The 27941-nt window shown below is 40.0% G+C and overlaps 1 protein-coding gene and 1 long non-coding RNA gene across 4 annotated transcripts in view; one reads left to right on the forward strand and one right to left on the reverse strand.

Moving 5' to 3' along the window:
* LOC127367489 (uncharacterized) overlaps positions 1–27941 on the forward strand; it is a 118870-nt gene that overhangs the window by 7515 nt on the left and 83414 nt on the right. The gene's annotated exons all lie outside the window — the stretch shown is intronic.
* LOC127367459 (glycerol-3-phosphate dehydrogenase 1-like protein) overlaps positions 3446–27941 on the reverse strand; it is a 35978-nt gene continuing 11482 nt past the window's right edge. For 2 of the 3 annotated variants that reach the window (XM_051407336.1, XM_051407337.1), the window contains exons 2-10: positions 27169–27346; positions 26728–26868; positions 23262–23400; positions 21365–21463; positions 14848–14960; positions 14089–14325; positions 8816–8922; positions 7773–7876; positions 3446–6312 (exon numbers count right to left, since the gene is read on the reverse strand). In XM_051407336.1, coding sequence (XP_051263296.1) covers positions 7780–7876; positions 8816–8922; positions 14089–14325; positions 14848–14960; positions 21365–21463; positions 23262–23400; positions 26728–26868; positions 27169–27346 — 1111 coding nt within the window. In that variant the 3' untranslated portion in view covers positions 3446–6312; positions 7773–7779. The remainder of the gene's footprint in view (positions 6313–7772; positions 7877–8815; positions 8923–14088; positions 14326–14847; positions 14961–21364; positions 21464–23261; positions 23401–26727; positions 26869–27168; positions 27347–27941) is intronic. The other variant, XM_051407338.1, reaches the window with a different exon arrangement.

Consider the following 27941-nt stretch of genomic DNA (forward strand, 5'->3'; position numbering starts at 1 on the left):
ATAGTTGGGATACTAGAATTATGTTATTATTGAACCAAGTTTTATAAAATAAAGATTTATTCTTGAACTTAATAAACCGATTATTCCAGATGAAGCACCTATGTGAGGAGAAGTTATGTTTGTAGATTAACGACCACGCTAAGAGCATTTGTTTGTGGAATTTAGATAAAATTAAGGCAATTTTTTCAATTTTATAATCACTCATAAGTAAATATTCTAGACCTCCAACCTTAGAGAAAATATAGTTTAGGTATAAAATTCCATGTAGATGTGGGATTTTTTAGAAAATGCTTTATCCAGTGTATTTTAAAAGTATTATTAAGGGTTGTAAAATCAAGAAAGTTTAAACCACCGCGTTCAAAAGTGTTTATAATAACAGATTTTTTCACATAATACGTCTTGTTTTTCCAGATAAAATTGAAAAGTAATTTATCAATGGAATTACAGAGCTTTTTGTTGACAAACATTTCATTAGTAGTTCCACTTCCCCTCCTTCACTTCCCCTCAGCCCTTGGTATGACGTAACAGCATACGTCGCACGGAGGCCACTTGGAGCGCGGAGGGAAAGTGGGCGGGGGAGGAGCGGGGGATTTAAATGAAACGCACTTGCCCTTACTCATTGGCAGCCGTCGGCGTTATAGCGGCAATGACGTAAACTGCAATGCATTGTGGGTGATATCCACCTCGGAGTGACCATCGTTGTTCACTCGCTCCCTCAGCCCTCCGAGGGTCCATCTCACCAAGTTCACTTCACTTTTCCAGACAATTGGAACGACACTTATAATGGCGGCGGGGATTCCCCCGAGGGCAAGTTCCGAGGACAAGTGAACGAGGGCATGTTGAACGACTAATGAAACGCAGCATTTGTCTGATCTACACCATAATGCACGGTTGATAAGAGTCCCGCCCTGAGCACGTCTTTTTGATAATATTCATTAATAGTGAGAGCGCTGCCGAGTGGTGAAAGAAAATGTCATATTTTATACTTTCACGTTCTACTCCTAGCAGGATGATCAGAGCCGCCTGAAATTTAGTCATAAAATGCAAAACATATTGTTGATGATATTTCATGATTGTGGTGAGTTTTTGTTAAAAGGGCGTGTCATGGGGTCAAATTTTGATGTACCGCCAGAACACATGAATTTGCTATAATTTAAGTGTACATTGTCCTATTGGCTCAAAACTTCACTTGTCTGAGTCCCTCCTTGAACACATCTACATGACAATATTCAGATATAGTGATAGCGGCACCTACTGGTAACAGGAAGTAAGCGCTGCGTGGCGGTTTTGATCTGATTTAGCCACTATTTCATGTTCTACTCCTGGCAGGATGATCAGATCCAGATGAAATTTACTTAATAATATAATAATAATAACTGAAATGCAAAACTCATTGTTGATGATATGTGATGAATGTGGTGAGTGGGCGTGCCTGTGGCGTGAAATTTTGATGTACCGCCACAAAACACGAGTTTGCTATAACTTGAGTGTACGTTGTCCATTCGGCTCCAAACTTCACTCTGATAAGGGTCCCGCCCTGAACACATCTATGTGATAATGTTCAGTAATAGTGAGAGCACTACCTAGTGGTGGAATTTATTACACTTTAATGTATTTGTCCCAGCAAACTAACCATATCTAGCTGAAATTTGGTCAGAATACCCTTAGAATATTGACAATGACATCTTACGAATCTTGTGAATATTTATTGAACCGTGTTGCCGTATCGACACAGCGAGCATCACCTTGTTGTTTTAACATTTGATTGCATTTTGCGGGGGCTGTACAGACTCAACCCCTCGTGAAACTTGGCACACACGTCCCACATGGCAGCATTTTACATTTCATATGGATGTTGCCTGTGGGTGTGTCAAAATGGCTCGATAGCGCTCCCTACAAACTTTCAAAAAACCAGCCCTGGTGTCCTGTTTAGGGGACTGGAATGAAAATTGGCAGGCATATATAGCAAGTTAGGACATACAAAAAAGCCTCTTGGACCCATACCCCAAACACAACAGGAAGTCGGGCGTTTTGAATTCCGTGGTCATTTTCCGTGAATTTGAACTAATTCCAACTAGTGAATTGATCACAACAACATCAAAATTGGTGAATACAATGCAGAGAAGTTCAGGATGTTACATTATTAAATCTGTACATGCGGTCAAACGGTGTGTCCGGGGCGTGCCTTGAAAAATCAGCCTTGACATGACAATGGAAACCCAACCCTACTGCTAAACCTCACTGCAGTACAGATTCTCTATTTGGACCCAAACTTCACAAGTTTGTTAAGAGCCCTGGCCTAAACGCATCTGAATGCAAATATTCATGTCGCAGTCTGCACATTACATTTGCACGTGACGCGTCAAAAGTTCATTGAATATTTACTGTGCTTCAGTGCATGCCGTGGAATGGCATCAAATTTGGCCAGGTTGAATCGAATGTCAAACTGCGATGCCATTTCCCGCATTTCAGGGCTTCTATTTTAACTAACTCCTCCTACAGATTTTATCGGGTTGACTTTAAATTCGATCACTGCAATCTAGACACATTGGTGATCAAAAGCTTATTAAATATTCACTGTGCGTCAAACGGTGAATCCATGGCATGGCGCTGAATTCCCATGTTTCACAGTGAATAGTCTTGCTATGAACGCGTAAGTCTTTTGCACGGTGTCTGAAATGCGTGACGGCGTAGAGCGGTCTTCCTTGCCTTCCGGCGACAAGGGCTTGGGCGTGGGGTGACATGGCGTGGCGCGGCTGCGGTGGGCACCGTGCGGCCCCCGACGTGGGTCGATGGCGAGGTCCCGCCCAACGCTGCTTGCAGCTTTAATTCAGTTATTACTTTTCCTTCCCCTTACCAAAAAGAAAAGCCACAGTATCTTTCTTATTTGTTGCACTTTGGTCATTTTGTCTGCTCCTTCAATCCCTTGCCCACATGAGCAGGTACCCAACATAATCTTCGTTTCCTATTCTAAGCAGTCTAAACAGGCTCTGGTTTATTTCTAGCACTAAGTCTGCTCATACTGATTTTATAGATTTTATACTGAATCTACACAAAATACCAGTGTCTGGCATAACTTCTTCCGACTGTTACAGACCTATTATTATTGGTAACATTTCAGTTGTATGAACTGATAGATGGTTTAATACCTGTTCTCTGTGTAAATGTCTACATAACTAAGGTATGTATATCTTATATATTGTTTTCCAGAAATCCTACTTTGTTTTTCTCTCATTTCTTCTTTAATTCAAATATTCTGAGATCTCCTTCAGTGTTCGGGAATAGCCACAGGGTAACACCTTTACAGGGGTTGGGGTATTAAAAAATCAGTTCTGGTCCAGTATGCAACTTCTCCAGTGTGCACATACACCAAGAATGGACTGTACAGTGAAGTAGGGGACATCTTGTGTCCAGCAAGAAAATATTACAAATAAACATTTGCATATTCATAGATTCTGGAATTTTTAATCAGGCTGATTTTTTGCAGGAAAAAAAAACATACATTACATAACATTTATTTAACCAATTAAATTGTGCAGAAAATTCATTCAAAAATATGGTAGGAAGTATATAAAATGCTCTAATGGAATTTAATTCGTTCACCTTTTTTTTCATGATCTTACAAGAGCCATACAAATTTAAATATATGACAACAAGAATAACAAGTAGGCTACTCAACAAGGTTTCTGTTTCAACCTTACCATAATCTCTTAAAAGCAGCTTTAATTGCAAGAACAGTTTTCAGCAAAGTGAGTGCTGAAGTTATTCATTTAATTTTCAAATGACAAATTCCCATTTTAATGTCAAATGCCAACTGGCTACATTGGCCTTTAGTTAGACTCTTTTAGTTGACTACTTCTTTTTGCTCACAGTACCTCAAACTGCATTTGGTTTGGCAATTATTTTTTTTCACAAAACGTTATTTTTCTTTTTGTTGTAACAACATTCATTATGAAAATCTTATTGTGATAATTACACAAACAGATTGCACATTTTACAACAGCACGTTCTCTTCTAAAATCCCAATTGCAAAACCCTTTTTAAATACAAATGTAAATTACTCTAATTTCTCTATACAACCTTTATAAACAACAAAGGACAACAGAGGACCACTGTGTTCAATCACATCTGCCCATTCCTTTAAGAGGCAATTTTCAAGAGATAGACTTGTCAAGAAGATTATTGTGATACTATTCTGTTTTTGATGTACAACAGGATAATTCAATTATTATCAGTTGAGATTTCTTATGACTATTTTAACTACCTATTCTACCTGACTGGCAGTGAAAACATGAATATTTTGCTGAGGTGCCCTTGAGCAAGGCACCTAACCCAAAGCCTACTCATGGGGCGCTGTTAACGTTGCAGCCCCATCACTCCACCATCTCTCTCTCCCTGTTTGCATGTCCACAAGTGCATGATAGTGTGTATTTCAGCCTGTGTGTGTGTGTGTATAAAAAAAATCCCCTCGGGATTAATAAATTATATCTTCTTCAGGTTACTATGACATACAAACTCATCAAGTCATAACAAGAAACCTTTCTACTATGTCTGGGCAAGTTATAGCGTTATGATTGCGTTAACACATTAATTAATAAACTAAAAAAGCAGACAATTATTTTATCTCACATTAACTGTTTTTCTTTTTACTATTATTCTTATTTTGAAAGTCCGTTGCTCACTGGCTCTTAATACACATCCAGACAAACCAGAAGTGTGGGAGAAGAACCATGGTTCAGTTTGATCCGGACCGAGACCACCTCTTTAGTTCGGACCAAATTTTGGTCTTTTGATCCGGACCGTGGTCCGTGGCACCTTTCTCACCTACAATTTTGGTTCGGACCAAACTGAAAAGTTCGAAGGTCTGGACCAAATGAGGTATGTGTGAAAACGCCCTTAGAGAAGAATTATTTTAACTGCTATCGTGTAAAGGGAATACTGCTGTTGAATAACAACTTAAAGTGTAAAGTTGTGTATAAGTGCAAACCAAATTTTATTGCACTTTTGCTCATATAGCATTTTAAAGTGCGCAATACACTACTTTTGAATTCAGTATGGAATTTGCGTAACTGAAACTAAAGATTTTAATCGTTGCCCACCACTCCTTTTTACACTATCTTGTTAAAATGTGAAACATTTCACATTATAATGTAACAATATAGGTTATTACGTTATAACAAAATAAACAAGAGATTGTATGTTGTAATAACATAAAATGTTATGATGCAATACTGATCTGTTTCTCTTTTTCTGGCCTGGCAGCAATACTATAAAATACTGAAACACATAGTAAATATCCTTATCTTCTAAGTCACAATGCTTTGTCTGCTTGTGCAGGACATCACTAAAGTGCATCAGAGTGACACAGACCCAGTATCATGCTGGTGTCCACAGACAGGCTTGTAATGGCTGACAGCACCTGCCTGTTGATAAGTAAGAAACCGATGAACCACTCTACTGTCACAACAAGAAAACACAGGTTCAAACATTTGGTCACAAACCTGGAAATATACAGTATTTGCAAAAGTTGCCATTTTTTAAAAAACAAGCAAACACAAATTAAACACCTAGAATGCAGTAGAGTAAGTATATGTATCACAATCTGTGTTAATAGTGTTTTTAAATAAAATGATGGACCGAGTGATTAAAGGATCATTCTGGTTTATTAATGAATGGGTCAGGACTTTATGTTGTTGTGAACTGCACCAGGTCCACCTCTGTCATTTTCATGTGGGTCCATCCACTGTTTTCTTGTTATCTTGCTAACACTAACCATGAAAATATCTGAGAAGTGGGAACAAGCCAACATCACTCCAGTGAAGTCTGACCGGTCAAGAAACACGAGGAGGCAAACCAATCAGATAAGTTAGATACAAATCTAATGATCTAAACCACCTTTGTCTCCAAACATTTCACCTGGATGATGATGTAGATAATGTAGATGTTCACAGTGTGTCTTTTGTTTAACCTTCAATGTGAGCAGTAATTTCTTTATATTAACTTACATCATTTTTATGGTGTATAAGACAGGAAGGTTAAATTTGTTAAATAATATTATGCTGATTTATGTCAGACTAATCTGTATTTGAGAGATTTATGATACTTAAATGTGTAAATGTTTAACATGATTTAAAGAATGGATTAATGACTTGTTTTGGAAATAATTATTTTTTTCTTAGTTTAGAACCATGGCAGTCATCATCCTAGAAAGGAAACACTGAATTGGTTAATAAATGGTTGACTGATGGCAATCCTTGTTTCTTGGTGGTCTGTGGCTCCAGTTAGAACCTTGTATCCACAACACAACTGCACCTGAAATAATAATGTAAACAATCCCTCAATGTACAGGAAAAACATGGGTCTCAATTTCAATTCAATTATTAACAGAGACCCAACAACTCCCACCATGAGCAAGCACTTGGCGACGGCAGCAAGGAAAAACTGCCTAGGTAACTTTTATAAAAATAACTTTTTTTACCCATATTTAAACTATATCCTGACAGTAGTAAATGAGACAGATAATCTCTGAAAAAATCTGGTTCCTCTGGCAAATGTATGAACCAGATTTTTTTTCACAGATTATCTGTCTCAATACTTCAGCAAATATGAGAGAGTAATTTGTTTTTAAAGTTACCTACTACAGTTTTAATGTTCACGACTGACAGTTTGGGTAATCATTTCAACATTCACCATTATCTATTTTTTTTCACTATTTTGGAGGTTTGCTTCCAACCTGTCTGATCCTCTGACTGCTTGTATTTGATCTATTTTCAAAGACCTTCATGGACCTAGATTTTGGACTGATTCGAAATGGCTACGCTAAACTAAAGTGATATAGACTATCTGAAAGGGACCTTGGGAGCAAATTAAGTCAGTACAGTCAGAGAGAGGACAGCAACTGGCAGCAGCATTATCCTCCACTTGACTTCGGTGACAGGTGGAACTACTAACGATGGCTTATCATTAATTTAGCCACAGTAGCTAATCTAGATGACTAATTTCTGTTTATTTTGGGTCAGACTGACTTTAAAATTACGTATGTCAAATTGTTTTTTTTGGAAAAGGTTATGTTGCTTTGCCCACAACTTACACATCATAAGAATTAGTCCAGGTTTGAAACAACAGAATTTGAGCATTTTGAGTACCATCATATTAATATTATTAATATCAAAAGTATAAAAAAATAAGATAATGGCTTAATAATTTGTGATTTTTTTACCACCGTATGGAGCTGGTTGGTTTAAGTAGAAAGGAGTAGCACGGCTAAAGCATCATCAGTGAACATGTGGTGTGAGTGGCAGCTCTGTCATTATACCGGCTATAGAGACACCATGACAACTGCATATTTTCTTCTGCATGGGGATATAACACTGCAGTCTATTGATACTGCAAAAATTCCATTGCTCACTTAACTGCTTAATACTGTCAGATAGCTAAAATTGAGTGTCGAACAAGAAGTAATATCTGCTTTTGTTACATTACACCTTGGTCTGCAATTACTTTGGATTTGTCCAAATTGGAGTGAAATTCAGCTTAAGGAGAGGTCCGATTAGCAGAACAGCAGAGCTGATTTCTCTCTGCATTTTAAGAATGAGATCAGTTTTCCTCTATTGTATGCAAATGAAACACTGTTGGAATTTGTTTCTTTTTGTCCACCTTGTCTTTGAGTCTTTTGGGTAAGGCTGATATTCCAAAGCCCACAATATCTGTACAGAACCTACTGCAGAATTTCAGAATCATTTGAGTGAATCCCATCCCCCTGTGAGACCCACCGGGGGATCACATGTGCTCTGGGTGGCTCTGCAGGCAGGAGATCATCTCTTGAACCGGCTTCCCCTCAAAACAAATCTGATAGACTGCTGTGAACAGAGGGAACCTAGAAAGGATGGATACATTCAGACAGGACAGTGAAGAGAGAATGTTTACAGTTAGACAAGATAGTGGAAGAGAATGAGAAGAGCAGACATTAGAAGCATGATTAAACGTGCTGTGTTAAGACCTCACCCACTTTAAAAGGTTTTATGCATCGAGATGATAATCAGTATCATTTTTTTGCAACTAGTCATACTATTTATTCTATTACTAAGGGCTGCATCTAAAGATTATTCTCATTATCTATTCTTTTGATTAAAGCAGCAGTAGGTAACATTTATAAAAATAACTAATATTTTCTGAAACTTTCACTATATCCTGAGACAGATAATCTATGAAAAAATCTTGTTCCTCTTAGTACTCCTAATGTAATTTGTATAAATCCAGAGTACTCGATAGAAAACAACTAATCAGAGCCAAGAAAGAGTTGATTGTCGAGTCTCTTTCCCAGGTGATCAAATACAGACAGTGGGAATGACATTATTATCTTCAAGTCATCAACAGTCTCTTTCTATCTTTCTCGGCTCTCATTAGTTGTTTTCTTTTATGTATGGTGGATTCTTGCATGAACACCATTAGGAGAACTAGGAGTCAGAAAACTGATTTCTTGGCTTCACAGAGATTTGTTGTACCTGTGAAGTAGCCTGGCAATCAGTGGAGAAGCTGCACAGAAGTTAGATAAACTGTTGTTTACTAGGAAATAGCAGCAGTAACTGGTAAAACCACACAACCTGTGTTTTTTACACTTCTGATACGCGTTAATAGATTAGCACACGCACACCAAGGCTACAAAAGTTTCCACTCCAGTTCTTGAATTAACACAGAGATGACATTTTATATTTTTTATAGTCAAAGCATTACTGGAGTAATGAAAAACACAACACCCTTAAATACCAAAAAGAGACCTGGACAGAGATAAAGAAAGAGACAGTTTTATACAAACTTGTCCACAAGGCCCTTCTGTTTGAGGATGTGGTAAACCTCAGCTGCAGTGGCAGGACCCTGGAGCTTCTGACCATTCAACATCTCTTTCTCCAGCTGCTCAATGCTCTGAGTGGTTGAGACAATCAGATAATACAAATTTATAAGAAAGTAGTCAGTCAAAGTAGGTTCCATATGCAAGATTTTGAAAGCATTTTACCCATTACTTTCATGCATGAGTAGGGATGTAACGGTATGAAAATTTAACCTCACGGTTATAGTGACCAAAATTATCGTGGTTTTCGGTATTATCACGGTATTTTTTGAAAGTGTGTTCAATATGTTCAGAAAGCACTGATAGGCCTACACAAGCTGAAATAGTTTCAAAAAGTGTAACAGTGTTTATTATATTACAAAACCTTATCAAAAGCATCAAAATGTAACATCAAAGGAACAATGGTTCAGCATGTAAACAGCTTATTTGTCAGGAATATTTCCAGTAGTGCAGGTTTAAATGATACAAATCCAAACATTCAAGCTAAGACATAAAGAACAATATGTAAACAAATCAAAGAAACACCACTAGTTATATACTTGTTTTCTTTATCATCAAAATTCAAATGTAAAACTGTTAGTAGCTTATTTGTCAGGAAAATGAACCATTGTGCAAGTGTATGTGAACACTTTAAACTAAAAATAAGACAAAAGTGCATTATGCATTTACAATAAATAGCCACTATAAACAAATTACAAAAATAACTACAAGCATATGTAATCAAATCCAAATGTTCAAGTGTTGATGACATTAAAATAAAAAAACTAAATATGTAAACAAATCAATGGAACAGAATGTCTTTTGCTATGCAATAGGAGATTGCTGCAGTTAGGTCTTGAGCTTTTTTGGATGCAGGTGCATAAGCAGACTGTCTTTGGAATGCTTGCTCAAGAGTCTGTGTCACTGATGAACCTGTAGTAGTACTTGGCTGCCCCACTGCAAGTCCTCTCTGTAAAAAAAAAAGAATAGCCATGTCATTATTATTAATTATTATTATTATCATTAGGCTACCATTCATATCAATATTCATACAATTTTGCCTTTAGCTGTTATTGTTGCGAAATCAAAAGAAAACGATTGGCTAGAAATTAATTATCTTACAGGGCAAATAATGTTTCGTGTTTTCAAAGACACGTGGTTCAGACCGTCACCGTGTGACTAAGTCAATTAAAGTTATCCAACTTCGCTAGAATTAAACGATTTACTGAACTTAGGACAAATATAAATTATGCATTCTTGTAGTAGGACACTGAAAAACCTAGACATGAAAAGGAAATCAAGAAATGCATGCAATGATATACTGTAGCCTACTACTGCTTGATAAACGCAACTCAAATGGGTATCCGTCTAGCTCTGAGGCTAAAAATGTGTCCTGATTTGCTCCACACACCACCACTGAACGAAAATGTGCATTTTAGGTAGATAATGCTGTAGGCATTTGTTTAGATTATTGACAAGTTATTAACAAGTTAGACAGGCGGATCATTGCATTCTCCTTCCATCCGAAGTCCCCACACCATGCATTTTAGCTAAAAAGTTAACGTTAACTTACCTTGCATTGGCTATAAAGTTGTGGGTGATGGTCACGGAGATGAGTCAGGAGATTTGACGTATTGCTGCCTTTAGCAGCAACTTTTTTCCAGCACGTTTTTCAGACAGGATAACTATCTTCAATCAACTGTCCCTCGGCATTCTTATAATAACCAAAATATGCCCATGCTTCAGAATTAGTCCTCTTAGAGGGCTGATAAATGTCCTGAGCGCTGTCATCTCCTCCTTCTGCCATGATTCCAAATTGCACGCACGTTGCATTCAGCGCAGTGAGCCTGCGCGGCAACTTCAGGAACCTCGGATGACGCTGGGAAGGATTAAACACACGGTTTCCACACCGTGGTAATCAACCGTGATAATAATGATATTTGAAATGAAAACGGTAATTGTTATCGTCAACATTTTTATTGTGGTTTACCATTACACCGGTCATCGTTACATCCCTATGCATGAGTCACTTTTTATTGCCAATAAGTGAACAGGTTTTAAAGCAACATAAAAAATTAGTGATTACTGATTTATCTGTTTTCTATGCATGGATATGGAAATGACATTTAGTTGCACACTCGATCGCCATCTCTCTCTGCTTTCCTACAGTGTCAACCGTGTGCAACACTAGCTAATGTTAGCTTATAAATTGAGTCCATTAACGTTTACAAATGACCGACACCCACCACAACACAGGGTCCAACAGAAAGTCCAAAATCAAAGCTAACATTAAAGCTGCAAGCAGCAATGAACGGGCTCTCGCACTCCACGCAACTCTGGGTGTGCTGCGGCCGCGTCATGTGCTGGCGTAACACGTGCGGACCACAACATAAAAATTTCACGTAAATCAGATCAAAATCGCCACGCATCGCTTACTTCCTATTGCCAGCAGGTAGCGCTATCACTATATCTGAATATTGCCATGTAGACGTGTTCAGAGCGGGACTCTTATCAAACTTTTAAACATAAATGTCTTTAGATTGCGCTCATTAAATTTGAAGTCGATCCGATAAATTCCCTAGGAGGAGTTCGTTCAAATATGTGTACAAATTGCCAAAAATGACCACGAAGTTCAAAATGGCCGACTTGCTGTTGGGTTTGGGTTATGGGTCCAAGAGGCTTTTATGCTTGTCCCATCATGGTACACATGCGTACCAATTTTCTGGGGGGCGTGGCTTAGCCATTTTGCGACGCCCAGCTATGCGACCAAAACAGTACGTTAGCGTTTGAGCCTCCTCAGGAAGTAAAGCCGGCTCAGGCCCTTTTTTAGTGGACCAGTCCAGTTTGTTGTCCAGTGTGACACCCAAGTACTTATACGCCGACACCATATCCACCGATGCTGACAGGAGAGGGCAGGGGCTTGTTCCTCCTGAATTCCACCACCATCTCCTTTGTCTTTGCCAAGTTCAGCTGTAGGTGGTTCTCCCCACACCACTTCAAAAAGCGATCAACCCGGTCCCTGTACTCAGCCTCCCCTCTGCCCTCCATACACCCCACAATAGCTGTGTCATCAGAGAATTTCTGAAGATGACATGACTCAGAGTGCAGTACTTAAAGTCTGCAGTGTAGGCAGTGAAGAGGAAAGGAGACAGTACAGTTCCCTGGGGGGCCCCGATGTTACTAATCAGACGGTCAGACACACAGTTATTTAATCTCACAAACTGCAGTCTGCCCGTCAGATTGTCATCGACCCATGTGATGAGGGGAGCACCCACGCAGTGTTCTCTCTTGGCCTTTAGCAGTCTGGGCTGGATGGTGTTGAAGGCGCTGGAGAAGTCTAAGAACATGATGCGGACTGAGGTGTTGGGTCTGTCCAGGGAGGAATAGGCCTTCTGCAACAGGTAGATGATTGCATCATCAACTCCCACATGGGGCTGATATGCGAACTGCAGGGGGTCTTGCGATGGGCACACTAATGGTCTGAGGTGTGCCAAGACCAGTCTCTCCATGACCATCATGATGTGAGAGGTCAGAGCTACCAGCCTGTAGTCCTCCAGTGTCACAGGACGTCCTTTTTTGGGCACTGGGACCAGGCAGGATGTTTTCCAGAGCACTGGCACTCTATGAAGGTGTAGACTCAGGATGAAGAGGTGCTGGAAAACTCCAGACCAGCTCTGGAGTTTTCCAGCACGAAAACATGCCTTCAGTACTCGAGGGCTGATGCAGTCCGGTCCAGCAGCTTTCCTCTTTTTGAGTCTCTCCAGCTCTCTCCTCACTTGGCTGATGAAGTCCAGGTGGGAGGTGGGGGGTGTCCTGGGGTTGTTGCTCAGAGGAGCAGTAGAGGGGCTGCCTATTGAAGGACTGGTTCAAGTCGTTGGCTCGTTGTTGATTCCCCTAAGCTGCACCCCCACCTCTCCCCTGAAAGCCGGTGATCTCTCTCATCCCACTCCACACGTCTCTGGTGGTGTTGTTCTCCAGTTTGTCCTCCAGTTTTCTCCTGTATGCGTCCTTACTCCCCCTGATGCTATGTTTGAGCTCTCTTTGTACACGCTTGAGTTCTGCTCGGTCCCCTGATCAAAAGACTCTCTTCTTCTCATTGAGAAGGGCCTTCAGGTTGCTGGTTGCCCACGGTTTGTTGTTTGGATAGCATCAGACCTCCTTGGAGAGGATGGAGTTGTCAAAGCAGAACCTAATGTACTCAGAGACACAGTCAGTAAGGCCATCAATGTCCTCCCCGTGTAGCTCATACAGAGCATCCCAGTCTGTGACCTCCAGCGCTCCACGCAGTGTTTCTATGGCCTCAGAAGACCATTTCCTCACTGTGACTGGTTCCTTCTGACACACAGGCTTGTATGATGGTGAGAGCCAGACTAGGTTGTGGTCTGACCTGCCAAGTGGTGGCTGTACGCATCTTTAACATTTGCGTACAGCAGGTCCAAGGTCTTATTGTCTCTGGTGGTGCATGTGACAAACTGGTGGAAGGTTGGGCGTGTGGATGAGAGAGAAACATGGTTGAAGTCGCCTGTGATTATGATGAAGGCCACGTTTCCATGAAACAGATAATAGTACACTCCCTGTACTCCCTCTATGTTCTGGTAAGGTCTTCCAGTTCGTCCACTTTATTTGCCAGCGACCTTACGTTTCCTGTGATGACTGCAGGGATGTAGGGTTTAAACCTCCTCCTCTTCATCCTCTTATCAAATGTGAAGTTTCGTTGAGATCGGATCATGTACGCAGAAGTTATGACACATCCCTCTTTCATGGCGAGTCGAATGTCTTTAGATGGCTGTGTCTAAATCTGAAGTCGATCTGATAAATTACCTAGGAGGAGTTTGTTCAAATACAATGTGTGCAAATCACCAGAAATGGCTGTTAAATCCAAAATGTCCGACTGCTCATAGTGGACCCCTAGAAAAAAACCTCCAAAAATGCGATTCATTTGTTACCAAAAAATTACTGCAAACCTTGTGAAATACACTGTGATACTGGTTTTAGCTGGCTAACATTAACTTGCTTACGGTTGATGATACCAACGCGGACAAATTGCTACCTGGTTACCATAGCAAAATATCAGCCTAAGCTGGGGTTGTACATCTGGCTGTGTCTTGGCTGTGGGGAGTGGGTCTGGCATTGGTTGCTCTGTGGTGTTGACTGTGTCACTGTGGACATTGTTTAACAGCAACAGCAGAGAAACAGCAAAAAGAGAATGGAGGTCCATTAGATCCACCAGTATGTCCCTTCACTGGTGACGGTGCACCTACCTTCCCCGTTTTAGAGAAGGCCTCTGCCACTCGTCGGTTTCGGCCACCATAGCATGTAGTGATGAGGTCAGCCACACCGCAGCTCTCTAGAAAGGTTGCCGTGGAGACAGAGCCGTTCTTAGAGAAGAGTTTAGCGAAGGCTATCATCTCCATCAGCCCCAGACGGATCACAGCCGCCTTGGTGTTGTCACCACACCGCATCCCATCACAGAAGCCTGCCCCCACTGCAACAATATTCTGATACGAACATGAAGACAAAGAGCACATGAATTCACATACAGTAAACCTGAATGCATCCATAACTTAACAATGCCTTGGGACAGTGGTTCACTAGTTCATCATTATCATATTCTGCAATTTACTTACAACTACATTGACCTTCATATACTCCGATGAAGGTCAGATAGACTGAAAGCTTTTAAATAAAGTGGTATACTGCAAGGACCTGAGAGTGCTGAAATCTTCACTTTCAGTTTGGACACACTTCAGGCACCTTAGCAAAGCTAAAAAAACTCCGCATTTTTATGGAAGGACTGGACATACCTATTGTGCAATGCAGTTAGGGTGTTGCCTTTATTAAAGTGTGACTGATACTTAATATGAGTAGATTTTTCCAGTTTTTTTCTTTGTAAAGTACCTAGACAGTAGTAGTAGTAGTCAGTGAAGGTCCCTGCTAGAAGCTGCACGATTCCTATACTATAGCTAGCTATACTAGCTCTGTGTGTGTATGTGAGTTTGGTTGTGTCACAGTGTGTGTACCTTCAGGGCGCCACACAGCTCCACTGTATCTGCATCATCTACCACTGTGATTCTGAAGTTCGGAGTCTGCAGTAGCTCTTTGAACAGCAGGCCGTTCTCCAGAATCTTACTACCTGCGCGCACACGCACACACACACAGTCTCACATCAGCTAAATGATGCAATACAAGTAAACTATTCACTGAACTTTAATTATGGGATGTTATATTTGACATTATTATTATTTTATTGTTAAAATAAATATTTTTGAGATGTTTACAGTCATTATGTACTGCGTTTCCCCCTCAGTTGGCTATGTACATGATGACAAATCTATGTACATACTGTATATTGAAGCATCTGGCATTCGTCACCTTTATGTACCCGGCCCTCAACTGTATGTTGTTGTTTTTTAAGCACTTTAAGCACAGTTCAGACCAAAACAGTTTTAGAATGCTGTAGGACAATTGCAGCGGCGTGAAATGGCCCATCTAAGCCCAACCCAAGCCAGCTAATGGCCTTGCCTGCGACTCAGCTCACCAGTGGCTGGCTTTAGAACATAAGACACATCACCGGTTTTAGCAGCCATAGCAATAGCTAGTTACTCAGTACCCAGTAGGGTAGCACGATATGACAAAAATAAATCATATTAAGATTGTTGTGACAGATATTATAATTGCATTATGGTTTGCGATTACTGAGAATAAGCATTTTTTTGCATCACAAGTTTAATTTTCACTGAAAGAAATGTAATGGTAGATTCAGTTTCTTTGTTTCAGCTAGTGCAGATGCCCAACCTCCCCCTTCCTAACACAAGATGCCAGGTCCTTTTGTGTTTTGTAGATTGTGATGTCTGGACTTGGCTTTGCTCCTGAATGCAAGATCCTGCAGGACACCTCATATGTAAAACACACCAGCAGGGGGTCGGCCCCGATGCCTGCAGTGGGCAGAGGGGTGGGAAAGCACTTCCTGGAGGGCCAGACCCCTACAACAGACAAAGGGGTGTGAAAGAGGTGGTCCTCAGGTATAAATGTTTAGATCTCCCCATGTTCGGGGTCTTTCTTCATCTTTGACCGCTCGTGTGTTGATTGACCTTTTCTTTGCAAAGAAAATAAACGTGTTGGCCGGCAGAAGTTCTCTATTTCTTTCTTCACCAGCAGCAGAGAAAATTCCACAACAGAAACTGTTAAAATCATGATGTGACATTTGTTGGGGTCTGTACCAAACAAACATGTTTTTTTACATCTAGCGAGTAAGATTTGCAGGCCAGGACATATCTGCTGCACTACAGTACTTCATTATAATGCTGTTTGTCACACATTTACCTTTATCAAATAACTGCAGCTTCTACGATGGACTATTGCGATTCAAAAAATATTTTGATTAATTGTGCAGCCCTACTACCAAATGCCTTCTCGCTGTCCTCATTTATTTTTTTATGCTACCAATCAGGCACTGGCCACCCCTGGAACCTGATTGGACACCCTGGGTGCCACCCCAGGTGATTGACAGGTCACTGCACATCACATCGACAACAGCGAGATTTTTAAACGCAAACAGAGAAGGAAGAATAAACAGATAACAATGAAGAGGAAGAGAGATATTTCCAACCTTTTTGCTAAATAAAAAACATATCAGGCACAGACAGACCCAGCTCAGATATCAGCAGTCCAGGCAGCTCCCAACATGAAACTACCCCGGCAAGTCATTCATTAATTCTCATACCGATGGCGTCTTTATGTGATCCTTGAGCCAAGTCTTGTGTCTAGTGTCCGTGATGTGCAGCCTTCTCTTTGTTTTGCCAAGACACCGACTTTTCCCACGGGTGTTTTTAATTTTCTGAATGAATGACCGTGCACTGGTTTAATCGCTGCGCCAGAAACTGAAAGTGAGACTTAGGTCCATTTCCTCCAGCCACTTTCCGTCCGTCATAAAGCTCTTCTGATTGAGTTTAACTTATGCCACTGTCGGCGCCAGGTTAGCTCAGTCGGTAGAGCTGGCGATCCATATAGGGAGTTGTTGCAGTGGCTCGGGTTCGAATCTGACCTGCAGCATCTCAGGATTTTCCTTTATTAGGCCTAGTATATGGCCCCCCAAAATAAAGCATTGACCACCCTCTGGCCAACCCTTGTATAAAAGTCTAGTTCCGCCACTGTTTGAAATCTAACATACATGGAACTCAAACAGAATGAGACTGTTCATTTAAAAATAGACAAAGACAAAATATTACCTGGCCTACTTTTTCTTTTCAATCTATATTCCTGAAATAGAAAATCAGCTTTTTGCAGCCCAGGTTGAAAAGTAATATCCAGGTACACAGTCAACCTCAACATGTCTAATATTACAACATGTCAACACTCTAGGTATGTAAAGTTGCAGTAGGTAACTTTTATAAAACAAATACATTTTGTTAAATTTTCTGATAATTTCACTATATAAAGACAGTAGTACATGATACAGACATTGCAAGACTCAAACAGACCTAAACAGAACAACTAAACAGAACAACCAATCAAAGCCAAGATAGTTGGTCGTCAAATACCGATGCTGGGAATGAGACTCAACAATCAATTATGTTCAAGCCTGCAACCCAACGCGTTGGTCTTTCTTTGCTCTGATTGGTTGTTTTCTTTTAGGTATAGTGGAATATTCCATTCCATTATTCTTATTAAAGTTACCTACTACAGCTTTAATAACCTATATTGTTCATGTAAACAAACTCAATTACAGGTAAAAGTCCTGCACTTAACATTTTACTGAAATAAAAGTAAAAATAAAAGGACTTATTTTGTGGACAGTGAGGCAACAAACGCACAATTATTATTATAGTTCAAAAGGGAAAGTTATGTCAGAAAACCTGGATATATTTCACTTGTAACTGCCTTGGTTTGGGTCCCAGCTTTCAAATAATAGTCAGGTTCGGTTTCCGGGGGGATGCGAACAGGCAGTGTTTTAAAGAAGAGTTTTTAAAGCTTGCAGCCTGTCTGCTGTATTTCTGTTTCTATTTTTCGCTACAATAAAAGTGCTTGCTCATGGTGGGAACTGTTATGAATTGGCACTACACAAATAAAACGCACAGTAAATATTTGATTCACTTTTGATCACCAATGTGTCTAGCTTGCAGTGATCGAATTTGAAGTCAATCTGATAAAATTGGTAAGAGGAGTTAGTTAAAGGGGGAGGGGGGGACTAGCTTGTTTTCCAGAGCCGTAATTCTGGTTGGCTCCGGTGTGTGTGTGTGTGTTACGGTGTGTAAATTAACTTGATCTACGTGCACTGGAGTTAACGATAGAGCTACTGTGAGAGAGAAATACTGCAGGGATTCATTAGTTTAGTAATACTGTGTAACTTCGATGCTCACTAGGCTGTTTTGTGGAGTCAAACCGCGACTAATAAAGGTTTCTGATCCGTTTATTTAGCGTTACTGCAGTACTGGTATTACTGAAGATATAAGTGCAGGTCCAGTGTAACATCTCCTACTCATATCATCTCCTATTGTATTATAAACAACAATGAGGCTCACTGCTAAATGCCTGTTTTTACACCGGAAACAACAACATCAGTTACAGTCACAGTAAATGTCCCGTGTGTGTGTGTGTGTGTGTGTGTGTGTGTGTGTGTGTGTGTGTGTGTGTGTATCTGCTGCCATTAGCTAGACATTTGTGTTGGTAACCTCAGACTGTTTTAAGGGACCCACCAGAGACACGGCTTTATTATTTTATTTTATAACTTAGGACTACTTTGAGCCACAATGAGCTGTTGTACTGTATTATATGCTGCCTTACAAGTAACACTGAATCTTCCTTGTCTTACAGGTGACCTGATGAAGCTCAGGTGTTCCTGGACCCATCAGAGGACAGAGACAGCTGCAGCATCAGGACAGTCTGGGTATCCAAAGGAAGACGCATCAAGATGAACACTGACTGCAGAGCTCCATTACCAGCTCACACTTCAATATACTAGAAACCATAAACCTTGATGGAGGACAAGATCTGCACAGTTTACATAAAAGTTATAGCTTTGTTACTTGCAACATGTGTAACTGGAATATGAATGAAACATGAATTAAGTGTTTTATTTTTAAGAAAAGTTTTTCATTTTTAAATTCAGTAATAAGTGTGGTTTTATATAAATAACATGTTATTTCACAGAGGTTTTATGAAGATTTACTGCATGTACAAGAGTTGAAAACCTGGTTTGTGTAACATCTATCAATATAAAAATGTGAACTTAAATGACATCATAATATATATATATAATATAAATGATACAATATTCAGTATATATACAGTATCTGAATGGGGTTAAAACATAATTGCAGCTTTAACAAATATCTGAAAGTTAACTTTGGTAATAATACTTTCAAGTTAAAATATCAGACTATGAAATATGGATACAATACAGTTTACAGTTGGTTACTTAGCTGTTTTAAAACCACATAAACAAGTTACTTTACTAGATGAGTATTTCCTTCAGTTATGTTGACATGTTGTACAGGATAAATGATTCCAGGCAGGTTTCTGCCTTATTATGGTAAGTTTCCATGGTCTCAGTAAACTAATGTGTACAAAGAATATAACAGATGGGAGGTTACAGTAATCATTATACTATTACTCTGATTACTTTGGTACATTTACTGGCTGTTTCTTCACTAGAAACAATTGCTTGACTAATGTTAATATTATGTAATATATAATATGTTTAACTTCACTGGGCTCTGTAGACTGTAGGTCACTGCTCACTGCTGTACCTGTAAAGACAAGCATAAAACACAGTGTTGGTTCTCATAATTAAGGTATAAACACTAACATAACATTATGTGATAGAGAGAGATTAATAATAATAATAATATATATGTATATATATATATATATATATATAGCAGTATTTACCTGAGGAACACGTCACAGAAAGTTGTAATCCTGATTGTTGTTCCTTTCTCTGTGATTTCAGGTCAGACTCCCGCTCTAACATGTCCGGTGGCGAAGTTTTTGGTTTAGAAGCAGTTATTGAATTAATATTTGCGGTAGAAATGCAGCTAAACTAGATAGACAGATAGATAGATAGATGGCGGAAATGGCATCAGAGTTTGACATTCGATTCATCCTAAACCAAATTTGAGGGCATGCCACAGACACGCCCTTCGACGTACAGTCACAAATAGTAAAAATTTTAATCAGCAATGTTTTTTGACTGTACTGACCTATTTTGAAGTAGATCCAATTAATTCCCTAGGAGTCCGTTCAAATGCAAGGCAGAAAATTCACCGAAAATGACCATGGAATTCAAAATGGCCGGCTTCCTGTTGTGTTTGGGTTATGGGTCCAAGAGGCTTTTTTGTACGTCCTAACTTGCTATATATGCCTGCCAATTTTCATTCATGTCCCCTAAACAGGACACCAGGTCTGGTTTTTTTAAAGTTTGTAGGGCTGCCATTTTGACACACCCACAGGCAACATCCATATGAAATGTAAAATGCTGCCATATGGGACGTGTGTGCCAAGTTTCATGAGGTGTTGAGCCTGTTTAGCCCCTGCAAAATGCAATCAAATGTTAATACAAAAGGGTGATGCTCGCCGTGTCGCTACGGCAACACGGTTCAATAAAAATTCATAAGATTCGTAAGATGTCATTGTCAAAATTTTAAGGGTCTTCTGACCAAACTTCAGCTATATGTGTTCAATCTGCTGGGAGAAATACATTAAAGTGTAATAAATTCCACCACTAGGTGGCACACTCACTATTAGTGAATATTATGACATAGATGAGTTCAGGGCGGGACTCTTATCAGACAAGTGAAGTCTAGAGACGAATGGACAATGTACACTCAAGTTATAGAAAACTTGTGTTTTGGAGCGGTATATAAAAATTTGACGCCACACCACAGACACACCCGCTCACCACACTCATCACATATCATCAACAATGTGTTTTGCATTTTATAAGTAAATTTCAGCTGGATCTGATAATCCTTCTAGGAGTAGAACATTAAAGTATAAAACGTGATACTTCCTGTTGCCACTAGGTGGCGCTCTCACTATTACTGAATATTATTACATAGACGTGTTCAGGGCGGGACTCTTATCAAACATATGAATTTGTGCTCGGGCCCAAATAATAAGAAACATAGCAAAAACAATAGGGACCTCCCAGCAGGTGGCTGGCTCGGTCCCTAATTACAATAGGATTTGTGCTCAGGCCCTATTATAAGACTATAAAGGAAAGTATATACACTATGCAATACTAAAGTAAGAATGGTGTGCAAATATTTTAGCAGCTTGATTAAAACTAAACTAAATGTAGAAATTAAATATAAATAGTTGTGCAAAAAGTTTGTGCGTCGTAGGTTGGAGTTTAAACAAGTCTTAGTCAGCGAGAGTTGGAGGTACTGGGTGCTGTGGCGTCGCGGAGTCTGATGGCAGATGGTACAAACAAGCCTCCAAGCCGCTTTGAGGCTTGGGGCTGGGTCAGTCTGTAGCTGAAAGTGCTCCTGAGCTGCCTGAGCTCAGTGTAGAGGATGAGAGGAGATCACCACCCACCTAGAGCCGAAGTATCTGTCCTAGGTTTCCGCCTCTTAAAAGGCAGTTTTTCCTTGCACCCGTTGCCAAGTGCTTGCTCATGGTGGTACTGTTGGGTCTCTGTAAATAATGTTATAAAGAGTTCAGTCTAGACCTGCTCTATTTGAAAAGTGTCCTGAGATAACTTCTGTTATGAATTGGCGCTATACAAATAAAATTGAATTGAATTGTCCATGAATTGAATTGTCCCATGCTCCCCTTGGCTGCACTGTCAGAAACTTCTGAGAGTTAACGTAATTATGACGTAACATCCCGCCTCCCACCGTCATCACGTTGATGACGTGCTGAGAGCGGGATTGCAAGCTCAACGTACACGTCCCAGATAAGATCACAACAATAGCATGTCTTCATAACCACCCTTGTTCGTCTTCATACAATATGTTGGGAAGTTGCAGTAAATATCAATACAATATGTTCTATATCCCTTTGTGTTGTGTCTCTCCTTCGTCTGTTAAGATAACTGAACATTTTGTGAGTCTCGAGGCATTGTCAGCCTTTATATCTCATTTGTAAATGCTTAATAAGCCATAGATAGTGCTCACTTTAGATGAGCTTGTGCAAAATACTTAATTAACGAGTATTAAGTGCTTTGTAACTGCCTCAATTCATGAATTCCTGCATTAACAACTGTTTATAGGCCATCATTAGAAAATGAATTTGTGAGTTTTTATAGAACATCTGCTAACACAGTCACTAATCATTAATACGTGTCTGAATAGTGGATGTGCAAGTGCATGCAGAAATGTACAGTACAATGAAGAGTAAAACATTTATAACTGTGATTATAAACCACATAGTAATGACTATTTACAGCAGAATCATGCTTTATAAATGATGAATTCAGTATTTACTAATCCATAACTAATGTGCTTATCAATGATGAATAAAACATTTTTAACTGTTTATAAACTACATACTAATGTGTATTCATGCGTTATAAATGATGAATTCAGTATTTATTCATGCTTAACTAATACTTAATAGTGTGTACTCATTATAAAGTGTTACCGATGACACTGGCCACTACAGACTGGTGGTTGAAGGACATGAGCCTCCTCAAAAGGAACAGCCTGCTCTGTCCTTTCCTGTAGAGGGTCTCAGTGTGGTCCGTAGGTGACAGTACAGTTCCTTGCTGAAAGCAACTGTGATGATGATGGTGGTGAAATATGTTTGTCGTGTTTAAGCAAGTTTCTGGACATTTAATATATACAGTGGATCTATGTCATTTTTGCTGGATTGGATTTAAATGGACAGCAGCTGGATGAAAACATCATTGGTAAGTTTTTTATATTCATTATTTGTGATGACAGACTGTCATAGATGCTGACAATCTGGCAAAAATACTGTCTGTTTCTGTTTGGTTATTGCTCTAATTGGTTATTGTAGTAATGGCAGTACACACAGCTTGCAGACGATTTGTTGTCATGTGTGGGTTGATTATGTGGCTTTATAATGTAGGTTATATGTGTGTTATATCTGTGTGGGCATCTAGCATCACTGAATTCTGCTGGTTTAGTCTATCTTTTTTTTTTTTTTTTACTTTTTTTTAATCCTTGATCTGATTATGGCTCTGAAATAGCCTATTTGAAGTGGTAATCCTCAAATATCAGCAGGTCGCTGTTTAATGGTAATGCATGGCACTGTCCATGTTGGTGAATTACATCGATCAGCCATAACATTCTGAGCACTGACAAGTGAAGTGAAAAACACTGATTATCTGGTTATCATGGCAGTGGGTGGGATATATCAGGCAGCAAGTGAACATTTTGTTTGTGTTAGAAACAAGGAAAATGGGCAAGCGTAAGGATTTGTATCATATTAATTTTTTAAACTGCACAGCCACATGTATCTTTCTTACCGATAGTGGTTTCACAGAACTTCTCAGCTGCCACTTCGTTGGCGATGTTTGCTCCCATGAGGACGCTGACGTCAATCCCCATCTTCTCTCGAATTATGTCAGAGATGAGCTTCAGGCCTTCGGGACCCTCATCTATCCCCTGACACACAGAGACAGAGGGATGTGAGGAACGTGTTACTGCCGGAAGAGGGTGAGAGATGGTAGATGTGTGAGGGACAAGTGGAGGGAAGCAGGCAGAGATAAAAGGAAAAACTGATGCTACTCAGTTGGCTGTATGTGCAGCAGGGAGAACATATCTAAATACTATGTGACTTTCATGCAGACTTCAGGGGACATAACATTTATAACCACAGGTATTTAAAACAGCATGATGATGAAGAAAACAGCATACAAAATGTCTCATCTTTCAAACTTTGATCTGATCTTCCCCAGACTCCCTCCTCTCCTGCTGCTGTTGTTGACTAACTGTGCCTCTGAAGCACAGACACAGTGACGCGCGAGGACGTGCTGAAATATTAAAAAGTTCCTTTCACACTTGAATGAAGAAAGTGAATTTAACAACTATGAAACATTTTTTGATGTCACAATGAGATAAAACCAATTTGAAAAATAAAGCTGCAAGCAGCAGTGATCAGGGTCCAAGCAGGTTGCAACAAAAAGGACTTGAAAACACACAAACTACGTACACTTAAATGAATCGCCACATTGGCCACCTGGGCATTCAAACCCTGGACCATAGAGCAGATACTTACTGACTGCACCTCTGAGTAGACACACCTTCCTACAAGTTAAGGCAATTCTGCGTAACAAACAATCTGGCACAGTCACGTTATGGGTGTATACATGTGGAATATATATGTATAAATAACTTTGTATGCTGTATTTGTTGTCTTGATATATTTTGCATGTTTGCTTTATTGATTTATTTTCTAATGTTATCCTATTCTAATATAAATGTAATTCTCTCTCTGTGCATGAAGCATTCATGAAGGGACTGTAACTGTAGTAGTTGTTGTGCAACCTTTTGTTAGAATGACCTTGAACCAGAATGGTCTTTTTTTTTTATTTAAAGTTGGAGACAACGTGCTTGTGAGAAGGAAAGTTGAGATGATGTTTTTATCTAGAAGGATTTGTTTCACTCAAAACTGCGAGTTGGTCAACAGCTGTGGCCTAGATTGCGCCCGGCTTTCTATTCCAAGCGAAATCAAGGGTAAGTACAGCCTTGGTGTCTCTCTCAGCCAAAGTCCTGCAGCACCTAAAGTGTGATATGATATAAATCCTCCTCTGCCATAATGGCCCAGCCCACAGTTTTTAACCAACTTTTTTACCTGGAGAGAGCTGGAGGATTTGTTTCCTCTAACATGTACACACCTACTAACAAGCTGGAGAAAGTGGGTGTGTGTGTGTGTGTGTGTGTGTGTGTGTGTGTGTGTGTGTGTGTGTGTGTGTGTGTGATTGGCTGAGTGCTGTCACAGCTTTCATCTTAATCATCTGGGCTGCAGTGAAAATGTAGATAACCGTCCAAACAAGCTTCAGGGTCGAGCAGACAGTTTGTTCAATTCGAGAGGAATTATATGTTCTATAAAAAGCCGATGGCAGCAGTTCTACAACCACCTCAGCCCTCTGACACCATAAAGCTGATTCTGATGGAAAGCTATGCATTAGTTCAACTGTCACATATAAAGAAGGCCACTCAATAATTAACATACCGCAAACCTTCTAATAGCCCGGGCGTTTATTTGCTTAAATCACTGAACTCAGTGACAGGCTTTTAATTCCTTTAGCACAAAACTCTTGCTCACCACAGATGGAAATACTCTCTAATTGTGCTGCTTCTCTCGAGTTTTGTTGGACAAATTTGACAACTAACAGTTTACGGTAAATTTCAGATTACACGTTTTTCTCTGTCACGCCATGACATTTAATGTGAATCTTGTTTTACAGCAGCCAGCGTACAGACTTTGAGAAACAGACTTCACATGAAAATACTCACAACTCAGATTAATGAAACCCTCAGATTAATGAAACCCTTGTTTACCATGCCGGTAAGGAAATGGTAAATGGACTGCACTTATATAGCACTTTTCTAGTCTTTCGACCACTCAATGCACTTGACACTACATGCCACTCTCACCCATCCACACACATTCATACACAGATGCCACACAAGGTGCCAACTGCTCATCATTACACTTGCAGCATCGGGAGCAATTTGGGCTTCAGTATCTTGCTCAAGGACACTTCGACATGCAGCCAGAGGAGCCAAGGATCAAACCGCCAACCTTCCGATTAGTGGACAACCCGCTCTAGCTCTAAGCCACAGCCGCCCAAGCTTTCAGCATCTAGTAGTCCCAGGCAGTCCCCCATCCAAGTACTAACCAGGCCTGAATCTGTTTAGCTTCCGAAATCAAATGAGATTGGGCGTGTTAAGGGTGGTATGGACATAAGTCAAGTGTCTCTTATCTTGCAACCATCTCCAAAATGTCTTTTTAACAAAGACGAGCCTAGCACATAGCACGGACGGGGTCTCAAGGTTGCAACTTCGACATACACACACCTAAGTTGCACACACAGTGACTTAATTAACTTAACGTAATTTTGGACTTCTGAACATTCTTGAAAGACTTGACATAGACTTAAGATAAGAAGTAGAAAGAAATCACTCCAAGTTGTTATTGAATGCCCAATAATGTTAGCAATATTTTCCTGTTATCCTGAGTAATATTAGTTGTTGAGCAACTATCAAACAAACAATATAGTCGCTGAGAGGCTAAGCAGGGGAAAAACTTTACCTGCCGGACGCGCTGGTTGTTCAATAAAAACATCTCTTGATTGCTGATTTATGCATATTTATTGTTGCTAAAAGACAAGAGGTAAGTGTTCCTACAGTCTATAAAAATATTTAGTCCGTTTATTTCCGAGATCATGCGGTCAGCAAAAGTACGACTCCCCCCCAATTTGATCACTTTAAACAGGCTATTGCAATGCAATATAAAAAACACACAATGAAAGCCTTCCTTTTAAAGTTATTAAGAGGTAAAGGGGTGACAATAATACAGTACATGCTTTGAATTCCTTAGATATAGTTATGCAGTTTTAAAAATTTGAGACTTGACTTGGACTGGTGACCAAAAACTTGAGAATTAACATGGACTTGCCCCTTAGAGACTTGAGAATTGACTGGGCTTGCAAAAAATTACTTGTGAGCAACTCTGACACATAGCGTATGTAAGTACAGACCAAGGCTATCTCTATCTCATTCTGCCACACAGGGACTGACACTGAGCTGGAATCTGTCTGCAAGCTGCACACTCAGATCACAACTCCAGCCTCATCTCACACATATTCAAACACAGTATCTCTGTTGTGAGTGGCAGTGGGGAGCTGCTGGCACTGTAAAATAGAGCAGCTGTATGAGTCAGACAGCCAGTGTGAGTCTGTGGAAGGGGTTTACATAATAAATTACCTTTATGAGTGTGATTCCCCGAGCTTTGGTGGGGACACAACCCACTATCTCGTCACAGAGATTCCGGATGAACTGGTGAGGGACCACAAACACCAGCAGGTCAGCTCCCTCTGCAGCATCACAGAGCTTTGGGACAGCTATCTGTGGAGAAAACAAAAGAGATGTCAAAATCTAAAGTAAGTATGCGTTGAACTTCATAGTGGGCACAGATTTGAATGTTAAAAGTCTTAAACATCCAGCTTAAAATGCCGCTACATTTGGTTAGAAAGTCAGTTCCATTTAACTCTTCACACATCAAACTTTAAATAACTATATTAAATGTAGTTAGAACCTACGTCTTGTTACCATTGTTGCCATATGGAGCCACCAACATAGTGTTACCCAGCACAGCTGCAGGTCACAGCAGAATGCTCTGGCATAATGGCTAAAAGTGGATCTTACCACATTCTCTGGTAGTTTGTATCTAGGCAGGTACTTGATGTTTTCATGTTCAGTGTTGATGATGTCAGTGAGCTTCCTGCCATTGATGTTCTCTTCAAACACCCACATCTTCACTGTGGTGGAAAAACGCTGCAGTGACATGGTATTATTCCCAATAATCCTGGCAATGGCTGACCCCCTGCAACCAACACAAAAGCCAGGAAGTCAGTAGGTTTAATCCCAAACTTACTCACACTGAACACTCACTGTACCAGAGAGGGACATTGTGATATTAGGTGAAAGCAACAGATGGTTAAGATTTGGGTGTTACTGCCTACACAGGATGGCATGGATGCTTGATGGTCTGCAAGAACTTCCTACTTCTCATCCAATTGATCTAGACGGGACCTTTCTGTGTGAAGTTCATGTCCTCCCTATGTCCAAAGACAGCAGTTAAGGTGAACTGGAGTCACTTAATTGCTTCTAATGGTGTGTTCCACTTACTTGGGAAGTCTGAAGTCAGAGCTGGGTGCGACATCAAACCTGAGTTGACCGTGTTGCGGTACAACAAGTCAGAACACCAAACTCTAGGAAGTTAGCAATACCAGTTAATAATATTGCATTACGCTGCATTTTTCATATACAAACATGTCCGAAGACAGAAGTTGGACAGTACTGTGTGTACGACCGATTAAAGGAGAAACAAAAGACAGAAGTGCTAGTAAACAGAATATTACTACAACTTAGTTGATGCAAGAGCAGCCATCTTGGATCTTGTTATCAAGAGGTGTATC

This window comes from Dicentrarchus labrax, unplaced genomic scaffold, assembly GCF_905237075.1.
Source record: "Dicentrarchus labrax unplaced genomic scaffold, dlabrax2021, whole genome shotgun sequence".
NCBI classification, from domain to species: Eukaryota; Metazoa; Chordata; class Actinopteri; family Moronidae; genus Dicentrarchus; species Dicentrarchus labrax.